General features: G+C 50.9%; 2 protein-coding genes across 4 annotated transcripts; both read left to right on the top strand.

Moving 5' to 3' along the window:
- Positions 1–3,886: 3,886 nt before the first annotated feature.
- Positions 3,887–10,785, top strand: Dmac2 (distal membrane arm assembly complex 2). Of its 3 annotated transcripts, none has more exons than XM_005361184.3 (6): positions 3,887–3,921; positions 5,235–5,428; positions 6,817–6,897; positions 8,917–9,053; positions 9,137–9,299; positions 9,860–10,785. In XM_005361184.3, the coding sequence occupies exons 1-6, from the start codon at positions 3,904–3,906 to the stop codon at positions 10,035–10,037; spliced, it is 771 nt and encodes a 256-aa protein (XP_005361241.1). In that variant the 5' UTR covers positions 3,887–3,903; the 3' UTR covers positions 10,038–10,785. The 3 variants fall into 3 exon arrangements, with proteins under 3 accessions (XP_005361241.1, XP_013206970.1, XP_026642274.1); XM_013351516.2 differs by having other exon boundaries at positions 9,134–9,299; XM_026786473.1 differs by lacking the exon at positions 3,887–3,921 and adding an exon at positions 3,960–4,182 and having other exon boundaries at positions 9,134–9,299.
- Positions 10,786–14,249: 3,464 nt separating this feature from the next.
- Positions 14,250–15,674, top strand: B3gnt8 (UDP-GlcNAc:betaGal beta-1,3-N-acetylglucosaminyltransferase 8). The gene has a single exon (XM_026786484.1). It carries the CDS (start codon positions 14,250–14,252, stop codon positions 15,414–15,416), a length of 1,167 nt encoding a protein of 388 aa, XP_026642285.1. The 3' UTR covers positions 15,417–15,674.
- The last annotated feature ends 119 nt before the right edge of the window (positions 15,675–15,793 follow it).

The following is a 15,793-nucleotide window of genomic DNA, read 5'->3' as shown; positions in this document are numbered from 1 at the left end:
GTGTGGAGACTGCAGGCTGCTATACAGCAGCCAGTCCTGCTAGCCTTGGGCATGGCTGTATTGTGTGTGTCACTGCCAGGTGGCCAGGACTGGGAAGTGCTCCAGGTCGTGTTCTGCCTTGACCCATACAAGCCCATGAGTATGCTTGAGCAAAAGAGACCTCAAAGCCCACTCTCACGGTGACACACCTCCTAATAGTGCCACTCCCTTTGGGGGGCATTTTCTTTCAAACCGCCACATGCACCAAAAAAATTTTTTTTCAAAGAAAAGGGGAAAAAAACATCACAAGGTTAGTTGGGTATGGTGGGAGACACACACCTGTAATCCCAATAGTTTGTAAGCAGGGGCAAGATGGTCACTGCAAATTTGAAGCCAACAGCATCTATATATTGATTTCCAAGGAAACAGAATGAAATCCTGTCTCAAAACCCAAAGGTGGGGGAGAGAGGTCTGGGAATGTGCCTCGGTTGTCGGAGGGCTAGCCTAGCATGCAGGAGGCCATGTTCTGTGCCCAGTGTCACATCAAGCTAACTGGGAATGGTGGTATATGCCTGTAACCCCAACACTCAGGAAATGGAAACAGGAGAGTTGTGAGTTCAATGTCATCCGTAGTCACTAGCATGTGCTACGTGTGCTACACTGGCATGTGCTTCGAAACCAAAGCCCACAGAAGACTGGGGGTGCAGCTCAGTGGCAGAGCAGGGCTCTAGGTTCAGGCTAAGAATGCAGCTACATGGTCCATGCTTGCCTGGCATGCAATAAGCCCCTGGCCCTGTCACCAGCACCAATAACATGAGCATATATGCATACACACACACACACATATAAGCACAGGCAGGTGCACACATTAGATACATACACACACATACAAGCACAGGCAGGTGCACACATTAGATACACACACACATACAAGCACAGGCAGGTGCACACATTCAAGCACAAGCAGGCACACACATATACAAGCACAGGGAGGCACACGCATGCAAGTGTAGGCAGGTACACACAAAAGCACAAGCAGGCACACACACACATACACACTTGGGTGCTTCCCGGAGAGAAGCCACACTGCTCTCTGAACTTCCAGACTACCCGCTTTCCTGTATCACTCCAGTCTTTGGCATCCGGCATCCTGACTCGTGTTTTCTGCAGTGGCCATCCTGATAAGACATTAGCGATCCAGCAGTCACCATAACATTCCCATCTCAAGGTCCTTAAACTGATTGAGCAGTGATATCAAATACCTTTGATTCCAGCGCTTGGGAGGCTGAGCCAGGCAGATCTGAGTTCAAGGTCTGGTCTACAGAGAGTTCCAGGACAGCCAGGACTACATAGTGAGACCCTGTCTTGAAATCCTCATGGTCCCACCCCCCAAAAAATCCTTAAACTGGGCCTTAAGGTACACATCTAAGATCTCAGCCTCGGGAGGCTGAGGCAGGAGGATTACATGTTTCAGGTCAGCCTTGGCTACAAAGCAATAAATACACTACTAAGAAAAGGGGTAGAACTATCAGAGGTGAGGGGGTGGGCCTATCAGAGGTGAGGGGGTGGGACTATCAGAGGTGAGGGGGTGTCTTTACCTTATAAAGTGACATAGTCAGAGTGTGGTGGTTTGAAGGGAATTGTCCCCCATCTGCTCACTCAAGACAGTTGAGTGGTCCATGGTGGCTTGGGGAGCTTTGTGAGGAACCACCTTGCTCAAGGAAGTGCCTCACCCGAGGTGGGCTTTGAGAGTTTAAAGCCCCACCCTTTCCTGTTGCTTTCTCTGCTTTGTACTTCAGCTCTCTCTTCCTGCTTCTGATGCCACACCTGCCACATGCTCCCATCCATATCTCTCCACTTGGACAGACCAAATAAACTTCCTTCTGTGAATGACACCTCCACCTTTAAGGACTGCAGAACAAGGACATTTGTGGTTGGGGGCATTCAATCTACCAACTCCCCACCTCGCCAAACCCACCGCTCCCTGCCTCTCCACTTCCATAAATAACACCTGGTTTCTCAAGCAACTGTCACTACTGCCCCCTCCCTAGTTCCTATTCCTCATGGGCCTGGACTATAGCAGTAGCCTCTTTGTTGATCTCATGTCCACCCATGCTCTCTAAGAGACATTCTCCAGGTCTTCGCAACATGGAAGGCAGATTTTGAAATTCCTCTCTCCCTCTGTAAAAAGACTAAAACCCTACTGGACCTACACGGTCAGCCCCACTGCCCACCTCCCTGGTCCTGTCTCCTACCTCTCTGCAAGCTGGTGCCTACTTCAGTGCATCTGCCCTGGCTCTTACCTGTGCCTGAACATTTTGACTCCAAACCTTTAGGTATCTTTTTCTTCCATGTCACTCATTCCAGTTAAATGCACCTTTTGCAAAGGCCTTTGCTGGCGGCTCTATGGCCCAGCCATTCCCTAATATATTGCCTGGCATTTTTCTGCTTCTTATCAAACAGTATCTTTAGTTTTTTATTCATTTTTTTTTATCCATCCTTTTTCTGCCCAGAATGGCAACTCCCTGAGAAAGGGGCTCTCAGAACTCACTGTGAGAGTTCAGTAAATGCTGGTGAATGAATGAATGATTGTATCCACCAAGACTTCGCATTTGGGGGCTGGGCAAGTGGCTCAGTTGAGAAAGAGCTTACCTAGCATTCATTGGGAAGGCCCTAGGCTTTTCCCAGTGCCCCATAAACTTCTGACCACAGCACACACGTGCCCACACTCATAAGCACATGTGCGCGCACACACATTCATACTAAACAAGTTTTTAATTGAAAAAAAAATAAATTTCAAGGCCAGCTTAATGTACCTGAGAGAGACCCTGTATAAGAAATAATCCACTTAACTGGGCATTGGTGGTTCATGCCTTTAATCTCAGTACTCTGGAAACAGAGGCAGATGGATCTCTGTGAGTTTGAGGCCCGCCTGGTCTGCAGAGTGAGTTCCAGGACAGTCAAGTGCTATACAGAGAAACTCTGTCTTAGAAATAAATAAATAAATAAACAAACAAACAAAAGTCTAGATGTGAACTCCAAACTAAATTCAGTCTTTTATACTGAATTCTGAACTGGCTATCACCTTTCCATTGCCTGGCCCTGTTAGAAACTAAACAAACCAAACAAACAAACAAAACCACAAAAGCATCAATTGCTCTTCCAGAAGACCTGGGTTCCATCCCCAGCACACATATGGTGGCTGGCGACTCCAACTGCAGGGATTCAACGTCCACCTCTGGTCTTCAAGGTATTGCACACATGTGGTGCAGACATCTATGCAGGCAAACGTATCAAATAAAATTCTAAAAATCTAATCACAATAGGGCCAGCAAGATATCTCTGTGGGTAAAGGTGCTTGTCGTGTATGCTAGGGAACCTAAGTTCACTTCCGGGACCCATGGTCTGTTCATCTCTCCAGGTGAACCATGACATGTGGGTGTGTATACACACAGAAAATGATATAAATTAAAATAATGATTGAATTTTTAAAAAGGACATGGAGGCTCCTAGTTATGGTAAAGGAGAAAGTTTGTTGTAGATATATGGGAGAGCATAGCCAGAAGCACAGGGAACGGGGAGAAGCGGAGAGAGAGGGAACCAGGTGCAACAGCCAAGGAAGGCAAAGGTACAAAGGGGGCCGGCAACCAATCAAGAGAATTGCTACCGCAGTCAGGAAAAGAAGCTCCCTAAGAGGAAAGACCGCCTCCTCCCTCTTCAGAGGGTGTCAAGACACCGTTCTAAAAAAGGCGGGGCGGGGGTGGTCTGAACACCCCAACAGGATTAAAGAGTTTGTGCGTCTTTAAAAAGAAAGCTAAAAAGAAGAAAAAAAAAAGGAGGGGTGTGGCCACAAAAGTAGTCGTTTGCGTCTGAACAACGTATTGCGCAGAAAGTCCCGCCCTTTTACTTACGTCATCGGGCAAGATGGCGGCGCCCAGGGCGGTAGGTCACCGCGGCGCCTGGAACCCTCCAATTGTAGTTCATTTTGCAGCTCCCCTCGAGCCTGCGGGGGCAAAGCGTGTCCGGCCGGGCCTTGCCCTAGGGACGCCAGTGGGCCTCTCTGGGGCCACAGAGAGTCTCGGGCTTCGCTCGGCGGAGGCTTGGTAGAGAAACCAATGGATAAGGGCGGACTAGCCAATCAGAGGACTAGGCCTGCTAATCCTGGGAAAGCGTCTTGAATCGGACCTAGAAGGACTGAACGAGGTTCTGGGATTTGGGGGGAATGCAGAAAGAATTAAGGATACTTTTGCGCGAAATTCCTGGGGAATTTAAGGATCTCCTAATACCAACATTTGGGATTGCGGAGGCAGGGGGATCAGGAATCCCGTCGGTAAATAAACAAGTAAACCTTAATAGAAAATACAAGGACTCAAACTGGGTGGTGGTGGCACAAGCCTTTAATCCCAGCACTCCGGAGGTAGAGGTAGGCGGATCTCTATGAGTTCAAGGCCAGCCTGGTCTACAAGAGCTAGTGCCAGGACAGGCTCCAAAGCTACAGAAAAACCCGGTCTCCAAAAAACAAAACAAACAAAAAAAGGAGAGAAGAAAGGAAGGAAGGAGAAGAAGGGAGGGAGGGAGGAAATCAAAGGACTCGAAGTTGCAGGCAGGAACCAAGGAGCAAATGTGGAGTTCCGAGGAAGAGTCCGAGGGAAATTCCTAGAACTCCCAATAGTCGTTAAATTGGAGAATGTAGTTAGTGGTAGAGTGCTTTGTTGATACCCTAACACTGAAAGTTACATCGACCATGGAGCAGCCAAGAAATTAGTAGTTAAGCAAGACCCTAGAAGGAGCTGGTTAAAATCTGGGTCATTGTTAAAGCTCACGTTGAAGTGCATGACGACCAGAGTTGCTGAAAGCCAGGCATGGCAGCCCACTTGTAATCCCAGCACTGTCCTCAGTCTGACTGACTGACTAGAGTAGCTGAGTTGGGGTGCTCCAGGTACAAGTGAGAGACCCTGCCTCAATATATATAGTAAAGGGCAATTAAGGAAGACCCTGGCCTCAACCTCTGGCACAAGAATGCATACTGCATACATATGCTGCCCCCCGCCAAAAAAAGTGAATTGATGAGAAATTAAGGTATAATGGGAGTTTGGGGTGAAAAAAAAAATAAGGATTTGGTGGAAAATTAGAAGATCTTGAGAAAAATCAAGACTGGCTGCATTAATGGGTAAAATTAAAAGTCATGGTGTAAGATTTAGAGGTGGAATCCACCTCCAGGCTCACCCCAATCCTTTCCCTCTCCCCTTCTCCAGTTCCTGCGCTTGGGTGCCCGAGAATGGAATGCGAGGGCCAGGGGCATCCATAGCATGAGTGAGCCCGTGACCCCAGACAGCAGTCGGAAGAAAAGAACGCTGTTACAGTTCCTCTCGGACTACTTCCATGACATCCATGCTCTGAGAGAGTACCTGCTTCGGAAGCAGATACTGAAGGGGAACCGGAAGAATCGGTGAGAACCTGTGGCTTGGCAAGACTCCTGAAAGACCCTGCTGGCCAGATCTTCCAGCAAGAGCCCCCGCTCCTGTTCTAGTCAGTCCCAGGCCAAGCTGTGGCTTCCACTGCCAGCATAATCAGCTCACATCTTCCTCTTATCCATCCCTTCTCTGAGACTCCACTCTATAGGCACTCCACCACCAGCCCTGCTTGGTGGTCAGGCTGACTTTTCAGACATATGTGGCTAAAACATATCTCTCACATTTCCCTTTTAAAAGAAATCTTACTCTCAAGCCATCCCCGTCTAAGGATGGGTGCCGCTGGCCACCCAGTTGCTAAGGGTGAATTTGAAGGCACCGACTGTGGTCTCTCTCTGCCTTCACATCTAGTCTACCAGTGTCAGAGGATCCCCAGGGTCAATCCCACCACTTCACTGTGTGTGGCCTGCCCTGATACCTTTCATTTTAAGGTTAGTATTTTGGTCACTGGTCAATTGCTGTGAAGAAAAACCATGACCAAGGCAGCTTTTAAAAGAAAGCATTTAAATGGAGGCTTGCTCCCAGTTCCAAAGGGTTAGTCCATGACCATCATGATGGGAGCATGGTGGCAGGCTGGCCTGGCACTGGAGCAGTAGCTCCATAGGTTGCAAGCCCCAAAAGAGAGCATGATACTAGGCCTGGCATGAGATTTTGAAACCTCAAAGCCCACCCTCAGTGACACACTTCCTCTAAGAAGGCCACACCTCCTAATCCTTTTCAAACAGTTCTGCCAACTGGGGAGCAAGCATTCAGACATGTGCCTATGGGAGGCATTCTCATTCAAACCATCACAGTTACCACATCCATTCTCTTACTACTCACCTTTACCCTGCTCTCTGGAGCTGTAGTTCGGGCGGTTCTGAGCCACTGGATGTGGGGTGCTGGGAATCCAGCTGAATACTCTGCAAAAGCAGCAAGTGCCCTCAACTGAGCTGAGCCATCTCCAGCTTCATTTTTTGTTTGATTTGTTTTGTTATTGAGGGAGGTTCTCATAGCTCAGCCTGGCTGGATTTGAGCCCTGATCCTCCTGCTTCTACCTCCTGTGTGTGCCATACCTGACCAAGAAATGGTTTTTAACATGAGTCTCCACTGTCAGGCTGCCCCTGATTTGTCTTCTCAGAACTGCTTTTCTGAGATTTGCAGTTACTTCTTGCTTTGTTATCTCTCCCCTGCTACTAGGTGATTCCACAGAGGCAGAGACAGTGATGTGCTCTGTCCACTGTAATCCCAGTACATGGCACTGAATAGGCAGTCAGGTTTGCAGCCAGCTAGTCAGTACTTGCCTGCGGCTTTGTAGTCTTCCCTCATAGAACTGGCACATAGTGAGAGGCCCCAGGCTTCACCTTTGCTCTCATTTTCTCCACAGATCCTTCGCTGACATCCAGGAGAAATACGGCCCATATGTCACAGGTGCCCTCTTCATCCTGAAGCAGGGAGGCGCAGTGAAGTATGACATGTCATGAGAGGATGTGGGAGGGTGGAGCATCTCTGCTGTCTTAACGTTGTTTATAAAATGAGATGGCATGCAGAGCTGAGGGGAAGGCTCAGCTGGTAAAGTGCTTGTTACATATGCATGAGGACATGAGTCTAGCGCCCCTGTAAAAGTCAGGCATGTGGGGTACACCCTGATCCCACTGCCAAGGGGGTAAAGGCAGGACAATCCCTGAGGCTCTCTGGCTGGCCAGCCACCTAGCCTGACTAGCAAGCCCTAGGTGAGTGATTCTGTCTCAAGACATGTGGTGGAAAAGCATCTGATGGCAATGCCCGACATCACTGGCTTACATGGCATGCACACTTGTAGACACACACACAAATTTTAAATTAACAGCCAGCCCTTTGATCCCAGCACATGGGGGCAGAGGCAGGTGGGTCTCTATGAGTTCTAGGCCAGTCATGGCTATATCTTAAGACTTCCTCCTTTAAAAAATAATTTAAAAATTAGATAGAGCTAGGCATGGTGGCACATGCCTTTAGTCCCAGCACTTGGGAGACAGAGGCAGGTGGGTTTCTGTGAGTTCAGAGGCCAACCTGGTCTACAGAGTAAGTCTTATAACAGCCAGAAAATATATAATGTGTGACCCTGTCTCAGAAACACCATAAATAAGTAAAAGAATTATGTGTGTCATTGCTAATACAGGGTTTGCTTTCAAGACTGGGATTTCATGGGGCTGGAGAGATGGCTCAGTGGTTAAGAGCATTCCCTGCTCTTCCAAAGGTCCTGAGTTCAATTCCTAGTAACCACATGGTGGGTCACAACCATCTGTAATGAAGTCTGGTGCCCTCTTCTGGCCTGCAGGCAGAATACTGTATACATAATAAATAAATAAATATTAAAAAAAAAAAAAAGACTGGGATTTCAGTCTAAACAGCTGTCATGAGGTGGAATGTCTCAGGCTCAGTCACACCAGGCAGCTGGGTGATGTGCAAATCCTTGATTCTGGCTACTCTTGACAAGTTCAGCCTGGGCTACAGAGCAAAACCCCACCTCAAAAAAGTGTTTTTCTGCCTGGTGAGGTGTCACACTCCTCTGATCCCAGCTCTGGGGAGGTAGAGGAGGGCAGACTGAGTGGATCTCCTAGCTGGGCATGGTGGCATATCCTTGAGATCCCAGATTTGAAGGTTGAAGCTGAAGAGTTAGAAATTGTAGGCCAACATGGGCTACATAGTGAGACCCAAGACCCTCCCTCAAAAAGCAGACAGCAAAAAAGGTCTTTCTTTATGCTCCTTTTTCCCCTTTTAAAAAAAAAAATGTGTGTGTATATATATCATATATGGGGGTTATTCTGTTTTTATTTTTTGTGTTTGTTTTTCAAGACAGGGTTTCTCTATAACAGTTCTGGCTGTCCTGCAACTTGCTTCATAGAACTTGACCTCGGAGAGCTCAGCCTCCCTCTGCCTCCCAAGTGCTGGGATTAAAGGCATATACCACCACCACCCAGCTTTAAATATATATATTTTTAACATTTACTTGATAAGTATATGAGGGTGTGCATGTGGCAGTCAAAGGACAACTTGAAGGAGTGAGTTCTCCTTTCACCATGGGGCCCTGAGGATCTAACTGGCTGTCAGACTTGGCAGCAGGCAGCCTTACCCACTAAACCATCTCTCGTCAGCCCCCCTGGATGTTTTCTTCCTTCTGGAAAAATACTCAGTTTCTGTAGGCTTTATGTACTCCTACCTGGTCTGAGGACTTCTGCCGACTCCTTAGGATGAGATGTGTCTGAAAATAGCTGTCAGCAGAGACTCACACATGTAGCTCTTTCCTTCAGTAAATGTATGCTGAGGGGTGGGGTGTCTCACTCTAGCCCAGGCTGACCCTGAATTCCCAGTGCTCTGGTCTCAGCCTCCCAAACGCTGGGCTTCTGGTGTCCTGTGTGAAGGCGTGAGGAGGGTGCCGACCTACCACCATTGCTAGGGTGGCCACACTTGGGAGCCAGGCAATGTCATCACCTACTCCTCATTCTAGGTTTCAGGACAAGGAGTGGATCCGTCCAAATGAACGTGGCCATTTTCCTACCGAGTTCCTGGAGTTCCGGAAGGTTCCTGTGGAGGCTGTGGATGCCAGTGGCTGTGCCATCAACTACCAGGGCATGAGCAACCTCCGTGAGTAGGCCAGGGGGGCGGCTTCCCCTTTGGTGTTGGGCTCCAGAAAGGCCCCTGGTGCCACTCACCTTCTCATCCAGCAGTGCCCCTGAAGGAGCTGCGGTTCCTGTCGCTGCAGTGCTGCCCTAACGTGGATGACTGGTGCCTTAGCCGTCTCTACCTTCTGGCTGACTCGCTGCAGGAGCTCTCGCTGGCCGGGTGCCCCCAAGTCTCAGAACGGGGCCTTGCCTGCCTCCACCACCTCCAGTAAGATCTTTGCCCTGCCCAGACGGACCCTATGCCAGCAGAGCCAGGAGGGGGTTCTGGGTGCTGCTAGCCATCTGTCTGTACCCTCCCTGTTGTGATCTAGTACCTGTGGTAGGTGAGCACAACTGAGCATTCTGTGTCTTGAGAAAGAACTGACTCCCAGGCTTGCTTCCTTTGTGTATGGACAGAAACTCTGTAGGAGCCTCACTGTCGGGGTGAGCAGTAAATTTCACATATTTAGATAGCTGTAGAGTTTTACTGGAGGGCTAGGGGTTTGGTTCACTGATAATAGTTGTTTAGACTTCCCCAGTATGTGGCTCAGTGGTGGAGCCCCTGTCTAGAGTCCCCCAGTGAGGGGCTGGGAGCATGTCAGAGCTAGAGTGTTTGCTTAGAATGTACCAGTAAGGGGCTAGGGGTGTGGGTCAGCAGCAGAATGTGTGAAGCCCTGGGGTCCATCCGTTCGCACACACACACCCACAAAGAATAAAAAGAGGAACTATTAGTTGAAATTAGGGTCACACACAGATGCCGCTCTCACAGCCATCCTTCTCACCCTTCAGGAATCTCCGCAGGCTGGACATCTCAGACCTCCCTGCCGTGTCCCACCCAGGCCTCACTCAGATCCTGGTAGAAGAAATGTTGCCCCATTGTGAGGTCCTTGGCACTGACTGGGCCCAGGGCCTGAAGCTGGAGCCAGACCAGCAGCCTCAGAACACACCGAGCCCTGTCTCTCCCTAGCCTGTGGCCGCACTCTTTCAGGATCTTGTGGGGCTCTGTGGAGTGTGATGTTTTCTCACTCTGGCTTCCAGTGAGGTCCATTCAACGCAAAGGAGCATTGGCAAATAAGAAGGCCGAGTCAGGGTGCTGACTGGTGTTTGCCTGCAGCTATCAAACAGCTGTCCCCATGGCCAACAGCCCTCCATGGACAGCTGCTCACAGCGCCACGGTTTCTCATTATCCCTGCTCACCAAGAGCATTCCCCCAAACTGTCCACATACATGTCAGCAGCACTGTGGCCAACATAAGAAGCTGTTGGTTCTTTACAGTGGTGGTTCCTCCTTGTGCAGGGTGCATCCACATTCATTAAAGGCTAGCAGCACCCCAAGCCCTACGGCATCGCCCATGGATTTACAGGCTTGCGTGCTTGCTTTAGCAGCACATATACTAAAATTGGAACAATTTACTGACTTGTACTTCAAATGTGGGGTTTTCCTGTTCTGGGAAAATGGATCCTAGCCCTTGGGAAAATGGTCCCTTCATCCGGCACAACAGATTTCATCAGTAGAGGGCGCTGGAGAGAACGCAACGGAAAGGCCAGGACTGCCTGGAGCTTGAAGTGTACAGTGGTTCCCCAGGATGCAGATTGCTGGGTGAGGTCCCTATCGACTGAATGACTCCTGGTATCCATGTTACCAGTGACTGTCACGACTCCCAATATACCGTGCAAATGTATGATTCTTTATATTAAACTTCCCTGTTGGCATTACCTTGTGACTTTTCCTCCCAACTGGATCCAGATGGATAGTTATAAAGGTTCAAAATTAAACTGGTGGTGGTGGCACACACCTTTAATCCCAGCACTTGGGAGGCAGAGGCAGGTGGATCTCTGTGAGTTCGAGGCCAACCTGGTCTACAAGAGCTAGTTCCAGGACAGGCTCCAAAATCTACAGTGAAACCCTGTCTCGAAAAAACAAAACAAACAAAAAAAAAATGGGAGGGCTGGAACTTTGGGCGTGAACACAACAGTAAGCTCCATGTTGGAAAAAAAGGGGGGGGGGATGCTAGAGATTCTGGCATGTGTGCCCTGTAGGGCATCTCTGATGACCGGTGGTGGATACCAACAGGCTGCCAACTGCAATATGTACCCATGGCTCCTGTGCTGACAGCAATGGCCACAAAGATGGCTTGGGTGCTGGGATTTTTGGGAGCGCTCTTGAGTCCTCAGAGGGTGTGTGTGTGTGTAGCTAGTCTGAGAACTTCAGAGCTCAATGACAGCCCCAGAACTTCATTCCTGGAATGGGGTGGACCCAAGAGTCATCAGGACTTGACCCCTGCACCCAGCCACTTCAAGGCTCTTTTGCCAAAACCAAGGAGCCAACAGAACCATCTGGTGATGATCTCACCTGGGCCCTGGATGCCCACTATTCTTTAAAGATTTGTTTATGTGCATAGATGTGAGTCACGTGTATGCAGTCCCCATAGTAGCCAGAAGCCGGCATTGGATCCCCAGGAATTGGAGTTATAGGTAGTTGTGAGCTCCTGTGTGGGTGCTGGGAATTATACCTGGGTTCTCTGCAAGAGCAATAATTGCTCTTAACCACAGAGCTGTCCCTCCAGTCCCATGTGTTCATTATTCTTAAGACTTCAAAAGCACTCAGGAGGCAGAAGGCAGGCAAATTTGTCTACATAGCAAGTTCCAGGCCCACCAGAGCTACAGTGTGAGACTATCTCCAAGTTAGTTAATAAAAGAGAGTCAGGAGTGTCCTCTACTGCTAACAAAGCCATAAACTCTAGGATCAAATCCACTTCCTCCAGAGGGAGGTACACCTAACTGGATCCCGACTGATAAGAAAAAGACTCTAAGCTGGGGTAGTACTGCCCAGTGGTAGCATGCACGAGGCCCTAGGTTAAACGCTTAGTACTTCCCCCAAACCAGCGTTCCTACACTAGGGAAGCTGAAGCCAAAGGATCACAAAGAATACAAAAGAAGACAGAAAGAGAAGGGCTGGCAGGTGGCTGGGTGGTTAAGAGCACTGACTGCTCTTGCAGAGGGCCCACCTTTAATTCCTAGCAGCCACAGTTCACAGCTGTCTAACTCCAGTTAAGAGGATCTGATGCCCTCTTCTTGCCTCCAGAGGCACCAGGCATGCAACTGATCAGAGACATAAAGGCAGGCAAAACTCCCATATATGGAAGACGAGGAATTTGAAATGTGTGTAGAGTGTGTGCTGAGGACAGCTGGGCCAAATCTGTTGAACAGGTGTGCCTTTTGGATCTAATAACTTACCCTGTGCCACAGAAGTGGTCTGGCTGGTTGTTTGGCTGATTGGAACATGGACCCAAAAGTAGCCAAAAACTAGATGGGAGCAGATAGTGAAAATGCTCCAAACCATGGCCCCTAAAAGTAATCTTCTGCCTCTGACCCTTTGTTACTCAATCCTACGTTCTTTGTTAATAGAGGCTTTCTACTGAACTCTGCTGGTTGCAGCAGCTGTATGGATTCTCCCAGCTGGACCGAGGCTGCACTCCGCAACCAGCATTGCTTGCTTCCCGTGAGACTGTAGGCCTCAGGAGGAGGATGCCACAGTCACAGCGTCTCAGTGCCATAGAGGGAGATGAGCCAGGAGAGCCGAGAAGCCTTATCCAGCCTCTCCCAAGGCGGTGGGCTTGACCCTGCCTGGCCGTTGGCTATCTTCCCTACAGGAGCTCTTATCCCATTAGCACTCACCATTTCCTGCATCTGTTCCCATGGGCTCCATTCTTCAGACTTGGAGGGAGGAAATCAGGGCTGGACTGATAACGGACTCGGGTGCTAGTACACTGGGTGCCTGTTTTATCTGGACAGTCCACCAAACCAGGTAGGCTGCAAGGGGTCAGCCTGGACTTGGGAGGTGGGAAGCAGGCCTCCTCCCAACCTAGGTCCCTGGAGATCTGGGAAGGCCCCATCTTGCTGGCCTCCTCAGACTTGCTGGCACAGCTTCAACTACAGAGGCCCTAGGGCAGAGATGTAAACACAGTCAGAAACCCTCCTGCCCCAGGGGTGGGGCATAAAGCCCAGAGCATCACAGGGCGGGGCGCCGACCTTCTGTATGGAGATGGTAGTGGCTCATGCACAAGTTGGAGGAGGCGCAGGCCCCTAGCTGGGGGCTCTCAGTGCACCTCACTCTCATCCTTTATTGCTTTCCTTGCTTACGCTTCTCCCTGGCCCTTCCTTTCTTCTTTGGGTCCTCCCGGGCTCCTCTGACTCTTCTCTGGTTAGTTAGGCTCTGTTCTGACCCCGGCCATCTGTGGTCTGTCTTTCTCTTTTCTGCCTCACCCTTCTCTTCTAGTTGCCTCGCGGCCCCTACAAACATACCCCCCCCACACACACACACACAGACGCAGCAGTCACGACCTGGCGGTGACCTCGAACCAGTCAGTCCCTTGGCCTCCCTTCTCTTTTCTCTTTGGGGCCCAGACTGCCCCTGGATCACTCATGTCAGCTGCCCTTGGCCTCCCCTTCCCTGGAATTCTTTCCCAGGCCCTCGCAGTCCGCAGTCCGGGTCCACGATTTGGCCATCCCTGCACCTTTCCTGACGTCTCACCAGGAAACCAGCCCTAACTCGCCAGAGCGCGTCTCCCCGTCTGCCTCCCCTCCAGCCCCGCCCTGGCTCCTCCCGGCCCCAGGGGCCCCTCCCGCCTCCTCCCCGCCCGCCCGCCCCTCCAGACTCCAGGGCTGGGCCGGCAGCCGGGAGGACACACAGCTGCAAGCTGAGAGTCCCGGCAGGGCTTGACCCAAGGACCCCCCCAGAGCTGGCGGAAGCCGAACCCAGAGGTACCTGGGGCGGGCCCTGGGGTGGGGTTACTAGAGGAGTTAGGTAGGTTTCCAAGAAGGTAAAAGGGGTTTCCCCGGGGAGCTAGGACTCCTAAAAGAGACAGAAGAGTGGAGGAAAGGGGATAGGAATGGCGTTGAAGCGATGCCGCAAATACATCAACACCTTGACTCCAGGAAAGGGAAAAAGTAGGATGCGGGTGTGGAGCTCAGTCTAAGGTAATGTGACAATTAGGTACTATGAGCCAGGCTGCCTAGGGTCAGGGTCTTCGAAGCCATTACCAGCTGGCTGGGTCTGGGTAAGCCCTAGGCTGTTTGTCTGGGCTCAGATGGGCCCTCTTGGGAGGTCCACGCTGCACCCTCTGTGACTCCTTGTGACTCTTGCAGCACCACTGGTGGCCCTTTCCCTGGGCCGGGTCATGCGTTGCCGCAAGTGCCAGCTCTGCCTGTCAGCACTGCTCACACTCCTGGGCCTCAAAGTGTACATCGAATGGACATCCGAGTCCTGGTTTAACAAGGCTGAACCCAGGGGCACCCTGCTCAGTCCCACATCACACAATGCCGAGCCCACCCTGCCCATCAACCTCTCAGCACGCCTGGGTCAGATTGGTCCGCTGTCCTTGGCTTACTGGAACCAGAAGCAGCGGAACCTGGGAGTTCTGCCCAGTACGAACTGCCAGACTTGGGGGACTGTTGCAGCCTCGGAGATATTGGACTTCTTGTTGTACCCCCAGGACTTTCAGCGCTTCTTGCTGTCAGCAGCTTGTAGGAGCTTCCCTCTATGGTTGCCTACAGAGGGAGGCAGCCCAGTGGCCAGTTGCTCTGATAAGGATGTCCCCTACCTGCTCCTGGCTGTCAAGTCTGAGCCAGGACACTTTGCAGCACGCCAGGCTGTGAGGGAGACCTGGGGCAGCACAGTCGCTGGGACCCGGTTGCTCTTCCTGCTGGGGTCCCCACTAGGAATGGGGGGGCCTGACCTAAGATCACTGGTGACATGGGAGAGCCAGCACTACGGTGACCTGCTGCTCTGGGACTTCTTAGACGTTCCCTACAACCGGACACTCAAAGACCTGCTGCTGTTGACCTGGCTGAGCCACCACTGCCCCGATGTGAATTTTGTTCTGCAGGTTCAGGATGACGCTTTCGTGCATATCCCTGCCCTGCTGGAGCACCTGCAGACCCTGCCACCCACCTGGGCCCATAGCCTCTACCTGGGTGAGGTCTTCACCCAGGCCAAGCCACTCCGCAAGCCTGGCCCTTTCTATGTGCCGAGGACCTTCTTTGAAGGTGACTACCCAGCCTACGCAAGTGGAGGTGGTTATGTCATCTCAGGACGCCTGGCCCCCTGGCTGCTGCAGGCAGCAGCCCGCGTGATGCCTTTCCCCTTTGATGATGTCTACACTGGCTTCTGCTTCCGTGCCCTGGGCTTAGTGCCCCGTGCCCATCCAGGATTCCTCACAGCCTGGCCAGCAGATCGCACCAGGGACCCCTGCACCATACGAGGCCTGCTGCTGGTGCATCCGGTCAGCCCCCAGGACACTATTAGGCTCTGGAAACACCTGTGGGGTCCAGAGCTCCAGTGCTGAGCCTCAGAGACAAGCTAGAGTGGGGGTGGGGATGATGAGCTGTGCTGAGACCCTCCTAACCCCTTCCCAGAACTGGACAGGCCAGACAAGATAGCAAACTGTGCTCACCTACTTTCAAATTTGAAAATGATGTCCTCCCTACTATGAGGCCAGGAGTTATTTTTTTCATATGTGGGACCCCTGCAGGGAAGGCAGATGTTGTTGCACCTTAAACCTTCACACTGGACACTTTGCTGGACAGCAATGTTGTACCAAGCTACGAGCGAGCTCTGGAGAGCACATGTACCAAAGCTGCCTTACAGCTTGGGAAAGTTTATAGAAGTAGGGATCTATAAGTGGAGAAAAGCCTTTAGCTATTCTGCCTAAAGCCAGGCTAT

Source organism: Microtus ochrogaster, linkage group LG4 (genome assembly GCF_000317375.1).
Source record: "Microtus ochrogaster isolate Prairie Vole_2 linkage group LG4, MicOch1.0, whole genome shotgun sequence".
Lineage (NCBI taxonomy): Eukaryota > Metazoa > Chordata > Mammalia > Rodentia > Cricetidae > Microtus > Microtus ochrogaster.
This window is presented reverse-complemented; position numbering and strand designations above follow the sequence as displayed.